The sequence below is a fragment of the Corvus brachyrhynchos genome, unplaced genomic scaffold (genome assembly GCF_000691975.1).
Source record: "Corvus brachyrhynchos isolate BGI_N302 unplaced genomic scaffold, ASM69197v1 scaffold97, whole genome shotgun sequence".
Classification (NCBI taxonomy): Eukaryota; Metazoa; Chordata; class Aves; order Passeriformes; family Corvidae; genus Corvus; species Corvus brachyrhynchos.
In genome coordinates, this window is record NW_008239758.1 from 3071077 (window position 1) to 3090408 (window position 19332).

The 19332-nt window shown below is 37.3% G+C and overlaps 1 protein-coding gene across 4 annotated transcripts; it reads left to right on the top strand.

Moving 5' to 3' along the window:
* Positions 1-12: 12 nt before the first annotated feature.
* On the top strand, positions 13-19253 carry GABPB1 (GA binding protein transcription factor beta subunit 1). Of its 4 annotated transcripts, none has more exons than XM_017742613.1 (9): positions 13-517; positions 5747-5854; positions 6654-6821; positions 7289-7483; positions 8572-8719; positions 9065-9178; positions 10874-11059; positions 12340-12455; positions 17467-19253. In XM_017742613.1, exons 2-9 carry the CDS (start codon positions 5747-5749, stop codon positions 17617-17619), a joined length of 1188 nt encoding a protein of 395 aa, XP_017598102.1. In that variant the 5' UTR covers positions 13-517; the 3' UTR covers positions 17620-19253. The 4 variants fall into 4 exon arrangements, with proteins under 4 accessions (XP_017598102.1, XP_008638270.1, XP_017598101.1 ...); XM_008640048.2 differs by lacking the exon at positions 13-517 and adding an exon at positions 3566-5407; XM_017742612.1 differs by lacking the exon at positions 13-517 and adding an exon at positions 3566-4452.
* The last annotated feature ends 79 nt before the right edge of the window (positions 19254-19332 follow it).

Below are 19332 nucleotides of genomic sequence, written 5' to 3' on the forward strand. Positions count from 1 at the left end.
TTTTTTTTTTTTTTTTTTTTTTTTTTTCTGTTTTCCCCAAGTAGTCAAAGTAGTTTCCGTTGGTGGGACACTGGTGGCGTGTTGGTGAAATCCCCTGTAGGAAGTCGTCTGTGGTAGCTCTTAAGGCATTTGTGTATTTTCGTTTAACCTGCTGTCTAAGGTAGCTTTGATTTAACGGTAAATGCTTCATAGTAGAGTTAAATGTCCTCAGTTCTGAATGCACATCCTGTAGTTCTTCGGCCTATTTTAAGTTATTCGTTACTTCTGAACTATTAGTAAGACTATGCAGTTAGCTGAGATTTGTAGGCACACAAATATTTGTTAGCGAACATGTGTGCCATATGAGTAAGGTTAAGAGTATATGTGGTAGATAAGCATACACTAGATAGAGACTCTTGTTTGTGACCCACTTTCTTTGCTGAAAACACTTTGTTTCTCAGTTGGATTTTTTTTTTAGGCCTATGTGCCAGACAGAAACTGTCGAGGAAGATTCCTTATGATAAAATGGATGCTGTAGGTAGGAGGCAGATGATTTTTATTTGATGGTATTTTCAAGTTTAATTAACCAGAGGCAGCCTCCTAAGGCTGTGGTACAGTTCAAAGGCTACATCACAAGTCCTTGGATACTCCGTGTCAGTCACAGCTGCTATAAATTACCCTTTTTGGTTACTAGTGCCAAATTTATTTGTGAAGACTGTGTAGCTTGTTGGTAGTGCCAGTCCAAATCTCGCTGCCAGTGGTTCACCCTTGTTGCATAATAACACTCTTTAGGTGTTACAGATAATGGCCAAATCTGTGCTCTCCTTTTTAAGAAAAGGCTTTTCTACACTCTCTGTTATTTAATTGAGTTCATTGTTGATTGGTGCTTATTTAAATTAATGTGTGAACCTAGCAGGAGGACAGACCTGCATTAATAACACTCCTGGCTGTCTTTGCCACCAAGCTATTCAACAATGTTTGCTTTTCTCAGATCAGGTATTTTTCATCTGATGCATGTCTGACATGAAGGTCATGTTGCTGTTCAAACAAACAAGAGAGAATTTAATTACAAATACAACAGTCACAGAGGAAAGCTGAAAGCACTGGAATTAAAGCTGACTGCAATTAACATATTAGTGTAATTTTCACTCTTACAGTAGAAACGTGGATAGTCTAAGCCTATGATATTTATATTAAGGTTCGAAGTATCACATGTGAAATCATTGTCAAAAGGTGTTTGATTGACGTAGGAAACCAGACAGGAACTTTCTGAGTTTCTCCCATGTAAGTTGCTATAATCTCTGCTAATTGATATGTACAATAAAATGATGCCAAAGTGTTTAAGAGATGCTAACTACTCTATGCTGTACTTTAAAATATTGTTGGCCTTGGTATGAACAGGCACATAAAATTAGCTAGAAATGGCTATTTTGAATTTCTAGCAATTCTGTGAGGTGTTGAAATCAGTAGAGTGGCAGCATTTCTGAAGGTCAGGTCTGGTGAAGCAGGTTAAATTGGTTTTTTCTTAAACAGTGGAAAGAAAAAGACATTCTGAAAGGACATTCTTTTTCCAGATGTAGTGGATGTGAGAGATGATGGGTCTCCAGCTATCTTCTAAGTACAATTCTGCCATCTGTCACTTGAGTAGGGAAAAGTGTTCAATGAGCCTTTAATGGAACTTTGTGATTGCAGATCCTTATCAGAGCTAGGGCGTACATTGATTTGGTTACCTTGGGTAAGTTGCACTGCTGCTGTCCATGCTCCTCTAGCGTAAGGATGTCCCTCTCAGGAGTGTGCCTTGGGACAAACACTGGGCTGGGAGATCTCCATGTTGGCAGATGTTCTGCAACAGCTGTTTTGTGTCTGTTGATCTTGACCAACTGCTGCTCAGCCGTGCAGTGATAGAAGAGGAGCAGGGCAGGGTCCTGGGGGCAGGACACCAGTCTGAGAGATGCTGCAACGTTTTAAGCCAAACCTAATTTTAGTTTGGACTGCAGGCTCTGCTGCTCTGTTGTCTGTAGACTGTGGTGTGGTAGCCCAGGCATCCCAAGTTGCAGGGTTTTTAGCTCCACTTGCTTCCCATGGAGCCTGTTTCACACACAGTTCCACCTAAGTGCCTGTTGAGTGCTATTCTATACCCTTCTGGTAACACTATGATCTTCAAAGTTTTATAGAGTGTATACAAACCTAAACCTAAGATGGATGCAAAAAAGTAGTATGATTTTCTTTTGAACAGAAGTAAAATAGCAATAATAATTTGATGTTATTTTGAATTACCAGTTAATTGTGGCATCTGGCTAATGATACTGTGCGGAATACAGTGCAGTAATGTGGAAGGTCAGGAGAAGTCTAAATCCAGCAGAAGCTTTTCCCTATTTACTCAGTTGTAGATGAAACCCTCTAGAGTCACACAATTGTGTAGGAGCTCTTAGAAGTCTGAAACATTATCACATTGCCATAAGAATAACTCCAACAGTCTCAAGTCTTTATTTCAGAGCCAATGATGTTTTTATTCTCCAAAAAAGTCCTCGTGTGAAGTGTTACACAGCTGTCATGTTAGCAGAGCTTGATGGAAATGACACAGTTAGTGAAGAGAACCCTCTAACGCAGTTCAGCAGAGTTGATTTTAGCACTGTGGAGTAGCAGCAGAGTGCTCTTTGAAATAGCAATCTCATTTCACTTTTAAATGTATTATTGTATTACATATAGAGAAGCTTGCTTGTGATAGTATCACTGCACTATTGTAGTGTTACTGAGTCATCTCAAGAGAGCAGCTGAAAAGGTTTTCTGGGATGGGAGATTGTGACACTGCAGATCCTTCTTGCTGTGTCCCAGTGCTATGGATGAGTAGAGGGGAAGTTGGGCATGGTGTTTGTCACTTAGGGGTTTCTTACAGTACTGGTCCTTGGAATAGGCTGCCAGGTGGGAATCAGCTTTGGGTTGACTACTCTTGAGAAATTTTGTGAGTGCTGGTATTCATTGGTTAAAAGTGACTAAACGTGCATGAGTTTTGTTGGAAAGGCCTCTTCATTTGCTGCTGGTAGTGCATTAGTGACATATAATGGGATTTTTATTATTTTAGTTGAACAGTGTAATTTTGCTGGGTTTTTTTCTTTTTTCCACTAGATGGCCCAAGCATGCTTCCAAGTGCCCCATGAGAACTGAAACTTAATTCATTTCTCTTTTAACTGAAGTTAAAATTCTGCATTATGAGGCATATATCAACTCGTGTGAGGCTTAGTGCTTGTTTAAACTACAAACACTTTATATCAGCTGAGAGAATGTTGGTTAATGTAAGGAGTATGTGGTAATGAAAGGTTATTTTTTTCCTTGATTAGAACATTTTTTATCAAGTGTAGTATAAAACTGTTTAGTTTTGTGTTGAGAAGTGGTGTGCTTTCACTGACTGTGCTCCACAGTAATAGTTCAAGGAGGCTCTGAAAATGTGTTCTAAAGTTTGTCCCTAACACCTCCTGGGAGTGAGACTGGTATTTTGAGGTCACCATAATTGATTTTTTTAGGGGAGCGTGGCTTTACTTTTGCTGCATAGGGTTTTCATAACAACTTGCAGCTCATTACAGCAGTGTTTTTAGCAGACACCAAGTACAAGCTTGTTATCATGAGTGTCTTTTTGGTTAGTGGAGGAAGACGGGTATACACCAAAGGCAGCTCTTCCATGAGGGTGGTTGGACACTGGAATGAGGCTGAAGAAATGATGGGATGTTCATCCATAGGGAGACATTCAAAACTCAACAGGACTGAGCCCTGGGCCAGCTCTGACTGGGATATTGAACTAGGTGACATTGAGAGGTCCCCTTCAACCTTAATTATTCTGCAAGTACAAAATGAGGTTTTATTAGTTCCTTTGCTCTACTGCTGTTTGAAACAAAAATAAAGAAAATGGATCGTTGTCTTTCTGAGCTAGTTTATAACTGCAGTATTTTGAATTAAGTTCCAGCTTTCCTTTGCTTCTGAGGGCCTTGATGTGGTGGTATTAGACCACCAGAAAAAAGATGTGTGTCCGTGTGCGTACTTTTCCTCCTTAACTTGCAATCCCCACTGGGGAAAAAAGCCATTTAAAGGGAGTGCTCTATTCCTTCATTTCGCTGCTGCACTTGCCAAATGCCATCTCATCTTATGTTTTATGTTGTTACTCCTAGTGTCTCTCTTTAACAGGTATGACAGATTTTCTCTTATTCCATTCCTTAGGGTCTTTCCTAGATTTTCTCTTTTGCTCCTTTTCTTTATGGAAGAGAGACAGCAGTTGTTCCTTCCTCTGCATCTGACTGTGCTCCTTTTTTCCTTCCTTTTCCCATTGTCAGTATTTGTCCTGTCCTGCCACCTTCCTGCTTCTCTTCCCATTTCTGGCTGGAGACAAATCAGTATTTCCATGTGTACTAGAAGAATGGACATACATGGAGTATTTTGGTGGCAGGGATGTTGCTGCCTGCAGTCAGTTCTGTAGACAAAGAGGTAATTGCTCTAGTTCATGGCCCTACTGATACGTGCCGAGTACTGCATTTGCAGTATTTTGGTCTCCTTTCTAGTTTCTTCCAAAGTCAATAGTTTTTAGTTTATTGGGCAATGTGCCAGTTGAGCCAGGGACTTGTTTTTGTGATAGGTTTGTATGTTTAATGGGATTTCTTTCCTGAACTGATATACTCTCTACTTTGTGTAGGACATTGGCTGCATGGCCTCACAACTGCTGTTATTAGTAATACAGGCTTAAATTTATTTGTGACTGGAAACTAAACTGATGAAAGCAATTCCATTTTTAGCATCCTTTTACTGGAAAACATAGCTATGGGTATACTAGAATGTTAGTAGTATCTTTTGGTTAGTAGCATAAGTTATGGTTTTGTTCTAACATTTTTTACCAAACAAATTTAATAGCAAGTATGAAATGGGGTGAGTTTAATAAGTTGTGTTTCTAGGAAATCTTTGATGCAGCAGAAACAGATAGGTGTGAATTGTGTACGTGTATTGTTGCAAGTGCTATATGGAACTGTAGTGTAAAAGGGACATTATCCAATCAGAATGTGAAGGTTTTTCAGCTAGTATCTCAGTCATGTCTCAAAACTTTGCACTTAACATGTTTTTAGTAACTGTAGACAGTTAAAGCAGGTAGTAATATTTGTTTTCAGGCAAAGATTCTATTTCATGTATCTGTTGTATGTAGTACAATAATTTGCTAATTGTGTAGTTTTGCATCTGGGGATACAGAAATTACATTACAGGGTGAACAAAAATAGTGATGGACAAGATGTTAGAAAGGTGTTGTGTTTCATATCTATCTCAGGGCATTTACGTAGTGGTACCTCCTAAGTACATGTAGGCATTTTGGGTAAGTGGATATAATGCCTTGGGATGTATGACAGCAGCCATGATGTAGTACCATTTGAAAGCTGGACAAAGGTTGCAGTATCAGGTGAGAGCTTTTAAACCACCTTCTGCTATAAGAAATGTACATCCAGTTCAGTTAAAATTTCGTTTAACTTTTCAGCTGCTGTGGTTACAGTATTGTAATACTGAAATCTTTGCCCTGGTATAAGTTCTGTTTGGCTGGCAAAAGTAATTCTAAAATCAAAGTGCTTATTGTAATCAATAAAGCTTGTTCTCATGGCTAAAATGCCAACTCCAGTTTTTGAACTTTTCAGAGTAGTTTGGAAACAATAATAATAATAATAATAAAAAGTCAACATGTATGTACTTAAAATAGTATTAATGTTATTATTTTGTCTTTATATTCGTTTATGTCCTTCACTAGATGTCACTAGTAGATTTGGGAAAGAAACTTTTAGAAGCTGCACGAGCAGGTCAAGATGATGAAGTTCGCATTTTGATGGCAAATGGAGCGCCTTTTACCACAGACTGGGTAAAAAAAAACTTTTGCAGTGGGGAAAGTAAATTGTCTTGCTTTTTTCACCCAAAGAAAGAAATAGTATTATTACAATTAAGCATTTATATTGCAGTTCTTCTTGGAATTCTGCAGTCACATCATCTAATGTCTGATTCAAAATTAAAATTGTTTCTTCATATGACCTCCTACTGATTTTAGTAACAGACTGTGAATGAACTCATTCTGGTGACTTTTAAGATGAACTTTGGTTAGTGGGAAAAAGCAGCGATCATCCTCCTAGTTACTGTGCTTATGCACTTAGTATAGTAGGAAGTCTGAATTATGAAAACAGTCGTAGCTATCTAATATGTGCAGCTGAGAGTTCCCTGATACAGGGGTACTGAGTTGTTTTTTGGAGGTGCTGATTTTTGAATAGGTTGTAGAGAGAGGTCAGGTACCCAAAATTCCTAGGGCATTTACAAGCTCTTAAGAGCCTTAATCTGCTTAGTGACCAAACTTTCAAATTAACTCTGTTTTGAGCAGGAGATTAGACTTAATTGACTTCCAAAGGTCCCTGTTGACCAATGCTAAAAGTGGGGTTAGGCCCCTTGAAATGTTACACTTCAAAAAGACAGAAGAAACACAGTAAAAAGAAAGCAACGACAAACTTCCCTCCCCCATTCATATTCTGTAAAAGCCCCAACAGCTTCTTTCCCTTGCAAGGGAAAATGGTTTTGAAGTGGTGGCTTGACACCTGGATTTGGTAGCTTCAGAGTAAGAAGAAATGCTTCATACTGACATCTGTTAGAACTGCATGTTTTGTGTTCCATTCCAGTTGGGAACATCTCCACTTCATCTAGCAGCACAGTATGGACACTACTCCACCACGGAAGTGTTGCTGCGAGCAGGTGTAAGTCGGGATGCCAGAACCAAAGTGGACCGAACTCCGTTACATATGGCAGCATCAGAAGGCCATGCCAGCATAGTAGAAGTCTTACTTAAGGTAAGAACTGCTGAAACAAGTCTGAACTGAGGTTATTGCAATGGTTTATGATGAGATATTTGCAATTTGCTTTTAGTCATGAAACCAACGTTGTAGTTACATGAATAGTTAAACTGAGTGCATTGGGAGCTTTGTTTTCCAATTGAACTGTAATTTATTTTAGCATTAAAATCATCATGATTTCAGGTGAATTATTTACTGCTGTTTCAAAATAAGAATACTCCCTAATTTGATCCTGTGTTTAGTAACAGATTTTAGAAGCAAGATGTGTTTTAGGGAATCTTTAATCCTTTTGAGGTAAATAAAGTATTTGGTAGTTAGATTGGATTACTTTTAATAAATGAGTAAATGTAAGATAACAGGCCATTCCTGATGGAGAAAGACAATTTTGGGCTTCATTCTGTGACCAGCATTATTTAATTCAGATATTTCTGATGACATAGTTTATGCAATGATCTTGTTTGTAGCATGGTGCTGATGTCAATGCGAAGGACATGCTCAAAATGACTGCACTTCACTGGGCGACTGAACATCACCACCAAGAAGTTGTAGAACTCTTGATAAAATATGGAGCAGATGTTCATGCGCAGAGTAAATTTTGCAAAACGGCATTAGATATTGCAGTAGACAATGGAAATGAAGACATTGCAGAAATATTGCAGGTAACTTTAATTCCTCATATTAAGGGAACTTACAGCAAAGTACTTGATGATATGTCATAAACCAAGCTTTTAGCTGTGACACCATATATTGATAATGAAATACTGCAGCCTAGTTCATTACATGGAAATGAGATTAATGTTAGTAAACATAACTTGGCCAAAGAACATTTTCACCACCTACAAAGTCAAGGATAAGTGTCCTTTATTTTCTTAAATTTGACTTACGTAATGCACAGAGGTAGGTGGACTCCTCACAACAGAGGTGTGAAAAATTAATTTCTTACTCTGATAATATATGTTGACTATACGTTAGTGTTCAGTTAGCTTCATATATGGATGTTAATTTCCTAACAGTTGGAGTTCAAACTGAAGAGAAGCCAGTTTTTCCAGGATTAGAAAAGCTAGGATTCAATTGTTGGAGAAGTGACTGTAATTGGGATTGTAATAGATAATTCTATGGAAATGTGTGCTGACCGTTCAATAGTGCTGTTAAAGGCATATTATGCGTTAAGTCTTATTGAGAAAGGAATGCAAAGCAAATGAAAAATATCTTTATGCCACTGGATAAATCTGTTGCCTGCCTATGTCTTTAAATGTCTGAACTTTGGATCTGTTCCTTTAGCCTCCTCCTGATTGCAGAAAGGGTATAGTAAGTAGAAGTTAATAGTAATTCATAGAAAGACAAAAAGACTGCCACGTACATTTAATGGCAGTTGCTAAGCTGTCAGAGCAGTTTTTCATGACATGTATCTGCCCCAGCAGTCTTGGTTCTTCAGACTTCTGTTTTAGATCTGTGAGCTTGCATCTCTGCAAAAGGGCCTTGTCTTCTTTGTTTACAGTAGATGGTAGGGAGAAGTAGTGGTTTGTTGTTAAACTCTTTCACTCCAAGAGAGTTTCTGTCTTTAGATTTCAACCAAAAAAATAGTTTATGAACTTGGAGATAGGACATGATGTATGTGTGTTGCATGAGTATAATGGGGGAGACCCTCCCTGTTTGTGTGCAGTGTGCAATAATTCTAGCTCTTACACAAGGTCGCCAATTTCTTTATAGCTGCAGTGGGAATGATGTTGTTCCCTTTGTCTCCCAGATTGCAATGCAGAACCAAATCAATACGAATCCCGAGAGTCCGGACACTGTGACGATACACGCAGCAACACCGCAGTTTATCATCGGACCTGGAGGGGTGGTGAACCTAACAGGTCTGGTATCTTCTGCAAATACATCCAATGGAACAGGTATTTAGATGCCTATAGGATAGCTACTGGGATTTTGTACTTTAATTGATTTTCACCATTTAGTGAAAAGGTTTGAGGAAAAACAGTGGTAAGAATAGTTACCATATTCCTCATCCGTGTTTTTTGTGTGTTGTAAATATGTACATACCTAAAACGACAATCTTCACAGGGATAAATTATCAGAAGTTCTATTTGCTTAACAAACATCACGTCAGAATAGCACTTTGGCTCAGCAGAATGCTGCTGAAAATGAAGTGTGTGTTAGAAGTTTCAGTGCAATAAAAATAGAAAAAGGGACTTTGCTGGTTTTAAATTTATCAGCTAATTTTTTTTCCATCCTTCTAGATGAAACAGGAGTGTCTGCTGTACAGTTTGGAAATTCATCCACATCAGTATTAGCTACGTTGGCAGCTTTAGCAGAAGCATCAGCTCCGTTGTCTAATTCTTCGGAAACACCAGGTTAGAAATCCAAGTCATTTAAACTCATTTAATAAATTAAAAGGACGTAACTTCAAGTTTCCTTCAGCACATGAAGTAGTGTGGAAAATAATGATTCTATGGGTATAGGTACAGAAGGAGAACAAGGAAGGAATAATGACCATATTTATGGGGCTATTTCTCTTTTGTATAGAGTAGCTTCTTTTTAGACAAAATCTCCTCTTTTCTTTCAAGGTTTGATTAAGTTCTAGCAATGTTTCCTTCCAGAGCTAAACCCCAAAACTGAATTTGACACCGAAAGATCAGAGCTGTTTGCCACAGCACCTAGTGTTGGCACTTGCAATTTGGACTTTTTTGTGACAGTGCCCTTTCTTGCTGCTGAGCCTGTACTTGGAAGCCAAATCAACTTCAATACAACACCATTTATTCATGTGGGAGTTGCTGTTTTGGTTTCCTGAGTAAACACTCTCTGAATATTTAAGCAGTGTTATAGGACACTAATCTAAACATAAAGATCTTCAGAAGACAATGTCTGCAGTCATTATCTCAATTACAGAGTGATTTTTCTGTGTATGTTATATTGTAATTAACTTAAAAGATGAAAGCTTCAGAGTTTTATCTACCTTCTCTCATCTTGAACATCACAACACAATCTATAGGATTTTAATTTCATCTCTCTAGATAGAGAGCACTCTAATATCTGTTATTCAAATCAAAGGGTTTGCTTTTACCCTGACAAATTGAAAATAAAATACAGAGCTAGTGTTCTTGAATTTCTTTGATTGTGCTACCAATGATCTTGCTCTTTGTCTCTGCATCTTGTTTTAAAAAAGTAAGGGTGGTAGCACAACACCCCATTTGCAGTAGATAGTGGAAGCTGGGGTATGCGTTGTAGTTCTGAGTGCAGGCTTTCCTTATCTTGCCTTCATTTGTAGAAGTAATACAGGACTGTGAGAGTTCACAGCTTTATACTGATTATTGAATCAAGAATTTGAAATGGATAATTAATGTGGAATTTTCACTTTTACCTATAAAATTATATACATACAATGTTTATTTTACTTCTTAAGCTTTATCTTTCTTCTTCGAAGGTGTAAAAATGTCAGCTCTGCAGAACTTTCCATTTAGTCTTGTTTCATACTTTGTATAAGAAATAAAGTTGTTGTGTTTGAAGTACCCATGTAGTACAGACAAAATTTTTAAGATTCTCTAGGGGTCCTTTAGTCTGTTACCATCTTGAAGACCATGTTAAGTAGAGAAATCTGGCTGGGTCCTGAGGTACAGCTGGCAAGATATTGGTTGAGAAGTAGTTTCAAGGTAGTATTTCAAGTTTAATTTTTGTTTTATTCTGCAGTCAGTGTAATTTAGTCCAGCTTGTGTACAATGTGAAAGTTATTTGTGTTCTTAAAAGCAACTCTTGTTCTTGCTGAATTAATTGCTGTTAACACCGAACTCAAAGTGTCAATTTTGAGTGGTGTATATCAATATTATTATATTGAGCAAGGATGGTGTTGCATCCATATTTCAAAATATGAGTGCTTTATGTTGGCCTGATGAAAGACTATTTAAAATATAATATATAGTAAAGTATTTATTGGGGGGCTCAAGTTCTGAAAGTCATGGAAGAAATTTTTTCTCAGCTGTACCAAAATGTATTTGAAATCATAAAAGCTTCATTTATAAATGAACTTAATTTCTTTATTAATCTGTTGATAGTTGTGGCCACAGAAGAAGTTGTGACTGCAGAATCTGTGGATGGGGCCATTCAGCAAGTGGTCAGTTCTGGAGGTCAGCAGGTTATTACTATAGTTACGGATGGCATTCAGCTGGGTAACCTGCATTCCATTCCAACCAGTGGGATAGGGCAACCCATCATTGTGACCATGCCAGATGGGCAGCAAGGTGAGTGCACACTTGTATGATTCCAGCCTGACAAACTGTTCTAGTTGCAGTAATAATAATGACTCGTTAGGTGCAAATAGCTTGGACAATTCCATGTACATCTATGAATTCTTATACTAGAGAAGGCTCAGACAGGAGCTCGTGCAGTTCAGTGTGTTAACACATGTCAGCTGAGCCTCTGCTTTAGGAGAGAGAATGGAAGAGTTACTCAACTGTATGGAGGAGAAATGGGACATTTAAGAGAAAAGTGAAAACTACTTGCTTTGCCTTCAGTAAGTTTGAGTTTTGCAAACTTGTTACAAAAACTAGAAGATGAAGTAAAACAAAAGTCGCCTTCTAATTCTTACACTGTTGCCTTGCTGGAAGTACTATGGGAAGGTGAGGCTTGGGTTTGGAAATCTAATGCATGAAGCAATCTGTGCAAGTCCCATGGAGTATGTTCTTCACAGAATAAATGTCAGGTCTTACATGCCTGAAGTTTTAGAGCAGCACTGACAGAACCAGGTTTTTTTTGGGCCATATGTACTTTGTAGAAGTTGCTAGTGTGATAAATCCTATTTTGTGATGTGTATGCTTTGGGTGGTTTCTTTTAAAGATGCTCTGCCGCTATTTAGATAAAAATGATTCCTTTTCTGGTTTCTTCATGAAGACTCCAGTGTGAAGCTTGAAGAGTTGTACACAGGAGGCAAATTATTTGGTTCCCAGTCTGCCTGAACTAGTACACCTAGTTATCATTATGAGTGAGTGGGTGTAGATAGTAACTGAAGTGACAGTCACGTTTATTTGTCAGATGGCTGCGTGAGGAATTAGAATATGAATTTACTGAGAACCCTGCTTTTCTTATTCATGGCTAATAACTACTGGATTTTTTAATTACTTGAGGCGTATTAAAACAAAAGCAAGATTTGTATTTAGTATGTCTTTAGGAAATGTTATATAGATGGTCTGCTACAGAAGTTAGAGTTGACAGACTGGTAACTCTGCTGCAATTCTCTGCCATGTCTGTTTACTCTGTGAAAAATGGCAGTGATACTCCAGAGCTAGTTACTGTAGACCTTGATAACAACGAATTTTAAAATTCTTTAGCAGCATACAAACAACTAAAGTTTTTAGTAGATTTTCACTGAACTTATAGTGCACTTTATTATATAGATGTGTTTTCGTAAGCAAAAGTATCTGCATTTTTTTGCTGTTAATAAAATTATTTAAATAATACTAGTTTTACATAGTGCAAATACTGTTTGAAGTAAATGTATTTATGTGTACAAATATGTTTTCAGTGTTAACAGTTCCAGCAACAGACATTGCTGAAGAAACTGTGATAAGTGAAGAACCGCCAGTGAAGAGACAGTGCATTGAGATTGTTGAAAATCGTGTGGAGTCTGCAGAAATAGAAGTAAGGAGTATATTACATGATCTGTGTTAAACAGTGTTCAGGACTGAGTATCTGGTTGTGGGTTTTGTGTTGTTCAGGAGGTTAATTTCTGTGTTACCACAGAATGAAGTGTGTGAAACATTTAACTTGTTCAGTCTCTCCTGTAAGTGAAATTCATCTTTTACAAAGTTGTTGTAAAAAGAAAATAGGAGGGCTCTTTGCTTGATCCTGTGGTCATGCATGTAAAAGTGACACTTGTTTAAATACATGAGAACATATTTTTTTTGTTTTTCCTTGAAGATCACTAGCTGGTTTTCAAAACTGGGTGCTGATACGTTATCGAGTGACTTGACTCTTTCCGCTAGGAGTGAATGAGAGCACTGTACCCTCAACTTTCTGTTACAGCCATGTGCCTGTCCTGATTGTGAGATCTTTTTTAGCAATGTTTCCTTTCCATTCATGGTATCTAGATAACTGCTAATGGAAAGCGTGAAACAATGAGATTCTGCGTTTGTTAATTTTTATCTGTGTGATATCCCCTGCCTTTTTTTTTAATTCCAAAGTGGTTTGTTATTACACAACTTTGCACCATCTGGTTTTTATAAAACTATACTGCAAAAGACATGAAAATGTTCAGAACTCTTTCCTTTTCATAAGACAGATAGATGTAGCTGTTCAGTTTAAAATTGTAGCTTTTTTTATGCTAGCCACAAAAGGTCAACCATCTCATTTCTTTTCCTGTTACTTCCAATTGTGCTGACCAGTTTTGGTCAAAAGTTTATGAAAATTGCTGTCTGCTTTGACTAGACTGTAAGTTCTCATTTTGTCAACTCCATGATATTTCATTTATCAAAGGTTGTATTCTCCAACTTCTGTTCATATTATGAAATTGTGCCTAATTGAATGCTTTTTGTTGTACAGTATGTGCTATATGTTATCCATGTCTAATAACAGTAATTACCACCTCTCATCATTTACTTTCTGTGTCCCTAAGTTGTTGCATCCAATACTTTTAGCCTTTGCAGCTTTGTGGTCATTACAGATTATCCTGACAGTTGAAATTTTCTTGCTGCATTTTTAAAAATGTATGACTGTTACAATAAAAGCATTTCTTTTGTTCACACTTTTAAAAATCTGCCTGAATTATTCATAAAGGAAATTACATTTCCTTAAGTATTTTAGTAATTCCATTAAATGAATTTTTAAAAAATCCAGATTGGTTAAGGGATAAATTGACCTGCTCCTAATTACAGATAATTGATATAACAATACCAATAATTCTTTTAAGGGGATTACCAGTTTCATTTATCTATGTTAAACGTATTTCTCAAATATCGAAAGAAGTTGGTTTGGATGAGTTACTTGATCTGTTACTTTCAAGTGGAAGTTTTGATGACTTTCTTGTCCCTGCCTGTACAACTGGAAATGCACATGCAGACCTCTGCCTCTGTGTGAAGGCCAGCTGACTTTAGGGCCTTGTTGTGGTTCACAGGGGTATGGTGCTACCTTACTTCAGTTGCAGTGGCATTAAAGAAGTGCACATAAAGTTGGTTCACTTCAAATTTCTTCATCACAGACAGTGGTAGATAATTTGAAATTGGAGAGAGTGGGACCCCTCCCCTCATTAAAATATTTTTAAATATTTTAGAATATGGAAATACAGAAAACCTTTATTGTTTGTTTTCTCTGCTTCATGCTAACTCATTCCTTTATTTTATTACAAAGTTGATTCAAGGCTGAATGCTTTTTTCAGCTGTTTTAAATGCATAATGTGTGAACAGTTAACTGTAGTTTGAAAGTTTTTCTAAGTTGAAAATCCTCCCATCCGGGTGAGGTGACGAACTTTTCTGTGAAAGTATTGTGGAACAGCTAAAGCTGAAGGGGTGTTTTTAAATTTTCTATTCTGGGTATGTTAAGTTCAAACATTTCAGCTCATTTTGAAGAGTGACAGCAGTTTTCGTAAGCAGTTTGATATTTTAATCATGGCATGGCAGCAGAAAAACCCTGTCACACAGATACTCTGTTTTTCATTTTCATGCATAATTCATTAACATGTAGTGATTTTTATTTTCATTCTTTATTTGACTGTTTTTTCCATGTTGCATGTTTGAAAGGTGACACGCATTAGAACCAGGACAATCATTTCATTAGACTTAAAAAAAAATAATAATTGTAAACTGATTATATTCATGGATTCATATCCTGAGTCTTTGTATTGTTTAAAAGAGCGGTTGGTTATTTTAGTTACAGGTGTTCTTACTGTCAGTGGTTAGACTGTTAAGAAAACTTAAATGTAATGAAGAAAATTCCCTGGTAAAATGGAAGATTTCTTTAGAGCACTGAGAATCCTCTAATTTGAATTTTACCTGGGGAGGTGATACAAAAGGACTCCAGATCTTTAGAATGCTTCTGGTTGTGTTCTAACCAATGTCCCAAGAACACTTTCTGGGTTTGATGAAATTGCTAGATCAGATAGAGTCCTCTCTATTCTAGATGTCAAAGTTAGGAAATGAATTTTGACCATTGAGTTCACAGTAGATACGTGGTGCTCCTCCAGAAGCATTGGGTTCTTTCCATTGCCTAGTCACACAGAACAGTTGGCTTCAGTTCCTTAACTCATTCTGTTTGTTGGGACTGTGACAGTCTAAAAACTACACCTGTTAGCTGCTGTATTAATCTACAGGTATTGGTAGTCTGTCTAGTCGATACTGGTTTTACCTTCTGGCCATGCCACGGAGACTTGGGTTTTTTCCTTTTTTTCTTAATGTGCTGTACTACTTTTGGGTACACAGCTCTAGTTCTCTCTTCTGTGGGGAATACTCTTCAGATGTGGTCCGAGAACCTCCCCACCTCCAAATGTTTGCAGCATGCCCCCACTCCACAGTACTGATTCTGTCCCCAGATGTTTGTGGTGTGCACACACTCCACAGCAGTGATTCCATCCCCAGATGTTTGCACACATTCCATAGCAGTGATAGCCCCATGCTGTTTGTAGTGCAGCACAGGACTTCTGGCCAGTGAACTACCAGTGGTTCTTATTTCTCTGCAGGCCAGTAGATAGAGCAGCTTTGCTTCTTGCCAGTATTAGGTTTTTGATGGCTTTTATGAGACTAATTCATGGGATGCATAATGCCCAGCTCAGTATATCCCAGCCCTCAAAAAGGAAAGGCTGCTTTCCACATGTGGAAGGATCAACTGTTTTGACTAATTCCCTGAGAACTGTCTTGTAGCTCTGTTCACCAACACTCTAATTCATGAGGCTGTTTTACATAAGCTGTAGTTCCCCTCATACTGCAGAGAGAACTTTTGGAAATAGGATGTTTTGGCTGGGCTAGTGCTGGAGGTTCACTGGTGTGTTTCAGATCCTCTGAGGTGTAGGCTCTGCTGTTCATTTGGCATCTGTCAGGCTAGTTGCTATGTGGGCTGTCCATTCATAAAGTTGCCTTAAAAGCAAGAATCCAAATTTTCAGAGATGGAAGCTGAACTTCCTTTTCAAATAAGTAAGCAAAATCAGATGAGCTCTCATTTTATTAGCATATGTTTTGAATGAAGCAAACCCTAGCTTGCTGTCTTCAGCTCTTAAAGCCCCTTGGAAAATCAAATTGCACTTACTGGAGTTTGTTCTGTGTTCTAGCTAGTCTCCTTATAATGTGTTAATAACATCTCCTTCACCTGTTGTTTTTGCTGTACAGGTGCTGCTGTTAGCAATGATTTGACCACCTCTGTCATTGTATTTCAGCACATTCAGCTGAGATGTGACTGCTAAATGTGACTGTGACAAGTACTGAGAACAGTAGCAAGTAGAAGGGAGGGCAGAGTATTTTGTATTTTTCTGACCATGAAAATATGTGCATCAGAGGTGAAGAATAGGGATGCTGTTACGGGAGTGTGGGGGGCTGAAACTTTTAACAACTGTTAGAGGTATTAAATGGGAATGTGATACTGAACTGCTGGGATGGGAGTACGGTAAAAAGACAACTTGTTTTCACTGGACCTCAGTTTTTTGATAAGCTTTGTTTTTCTGGGGGATGGCTTGTTTTTCTGGCAACCTTCCTTCCTGTTCCTATGTACTAATTACAGTGGAAAGAATGATTTTAAATCCAATATTACCTTACTCATAAAAGTATGATGCACTTTGATGAAATGGTATTTGATTGAGTATTTGATCACAACTATTTCCCAAGCAAATTGCTTTTTCAATTGGGCTCAGAGCAACATCAGACAAAATGACAGTGCCTACATCACTGGAGATGGAAATACGTTCTCCATAGTTCCTAAGGCAGCTTCAGAGGAAGTGGCATTCCCCATATTATTTTGCTTGGAAACCATTTTTTATCCATCCTCAACATACTTGTATGCAGGATTTCTGCAGTTACTTAAGGATTTCTTTACTTGCTGCTTCTAAAAGGAAAAAAAGCTTATCTGGCTAATTGCCTGTTAATTCATAAAGATATGGTGTGTTTGGGGATGTAATTAGACCTCTGGATTGCAGAGTATCAATCACTGTTTAGAAATAGTCAGCTCTATGCTTTGGTCAGTGGGCAGCTGACACTCTCCAGTGCAGATGGCTGATAGGTAACAGTTTGTCATTTTTACTGTTTGATTAGAAATACAACAGCAAGGGACAAGTCTGTTAGATTAGATTCCAGTTTTTAAAAGTTACAACAGGAATTGAATCACTGGAGAAATGTTAATATATTCTGTTAGTATTTAATCACCATGCTTCCACTTTTTTTATTTAGCTCTTTTTTGATGGTATCTTTATTTAGCTCTTTTTTGTGTGGTACCTTTGCAGCTCAGTAGACTGGGATTTACTGTCTCCACATTTCAAGCCCTATGTGGGGAGTTGGCTGCTGTGATAATGGGGGTCGAATTTGCACAGCAGCATTCATACAGGTTTGCCCGAGTAAGAACTGAACAGTTTCTACACAATACCCTAACACTTGAACTGCATGTAAAGGAAAAGTATTTGCCATTTTAACTTGTATTTGATACTTATTTGACAAAGTATTGCTGGTTCTGTTTCTAATAGGAAAGAGAAACTCTTCAGAAACAGCTGGATGAGGCAAACAGAGAAGCACAAAAATACCGTCAGCAGCTTCTAAAGAAGGAACAAGAAGCAGAGGCCTATCGGCAGAAGTTAGAGGCAATGAACCGCCTCCAGACTAATAAAGAAGCTGTTTAATAAAAAATGAACACACTGCAAAGCCTGTTACTTTCAAAAACCTGCAGTACAATCTTGAACTGTACGCTATATAGGTACAGCCATGGGATTTCATGATAGAGAAGATGCTACAAGTTGATAACTGGACTTAAGCCGTGAGCTCTGATTAATTTCTTGTAACATAAAAACTCTGAATTTAGAAATTGTGAAAAGTATTTAAAATTAAATACTGTAAATAGTTGGTTTTTTTACAGTTTCAAAATGAGTTGATAAATCTTTTTGAAGGGATCCAGAAACATGAAAAGCCAATGTTTTTGTGAAATTTTTGATTTTAGTATGAATCTAACTTCTGAAAAACAGAACAGTTTTAAGGGTGATGTTGATTTAAGCTGACAATATGGAATTTGATTATGTGACAAAATTAATTAACAGTTATTTCTACACGATAACAACTCAACTAGTCTGAATAAGACATTTCCAGGTGGAAATCTTTGTACAGCTTTAAGTAGTTATCTCAGATTCTCTGAAAACCATTTTTGGTTTTTTTTTTTATTTTAGGTGGTGAAATTTTTATATTTAATTTCAGATATATCCAAGTAGATTTACATGTATATGAAGCTAATATTTTTTAAACTTTTCAGTTTGTACATATGCTGCATGTTTTTATAATTTCTACACATACATCTTGCATAGGTATTTTTCAGCAAAGATGAGAAAAATTATGAGAAAAATGTTTAGCCTATAGGTCATTTGAAGTAAGCTAGCAGCCAGTTTTATTGTGGATGGTATATTTCTTGGAAGAATGTAATTTTTAATTAAGAAGAACAAAAAAAGTATCTTAATTTACATATTAAGAGGCAAAATTTGGTAGTGGAGGCGTTGAAACTTCACTTTGTGTGTCTTACAATTTTTCTGTATGAACATTGTAAAGTTCAGTAATGAATGGAAAAGAACGTCTCCACTGGAACACAAACAGTAGCTATTTTAGAATATCCCTGTTGATCTCTCTTCCCCAATAGCCTTGAAATTACTTCAGTGATACTTTTTTATTAACGGACTTTTGCATTTTAATTACGCAATTGGACAAGTAATTTTTTTATGTTGTAGCGATGCTCTTCCTGCCCAGCATCATTGTTCTCACTGTGATACTGTGTTTGTGTGTGTCTGTGCAGTGATCTATTATGCTTAAAATTTATATGGCACGTTACATCTTCAGAGCATTGTAAAATCTTTTAAAGAACCCTTACTGCACTGCCTGAGGCAGGTAAGTGAGTGTTATTGTCTCAATTCTGTAACTGGTATAAGTGCAACACAAGGGAGTGTTACTGACTGGCTTAACACCACGTGAACCTGTGGTCACCTGGGAATGGATCTCAGGAGTTCCTGGCTTCTAGTCCTGTGCTTAGACTGAGCTGCCTTAAGATTGTTCAGTGCTGTGTTACATTAAATTTTGAATTACTGTGCAGATCTGTTTTTTGTAAGATAAAACTCTTTGTGCTTTGCTTTGTTGTTCCATGTTCACTGCTTTTATGGAATTGTTTATATAAACTTAAGCAAAAAGTCTGGTTTATCTATACTGTACACGGAAGAATTACCCTTAAAACTGTACTCTGGCCTACTTTTTCTATTTTACAATTAAATATCTTTTCCACATATGTATAGTGTAGAATCAATTCAGTTGGTTTGTGTGTGTGAATGAGAAGGTCAAAGCTGTTCCGTGTTAGGCATCTGGAA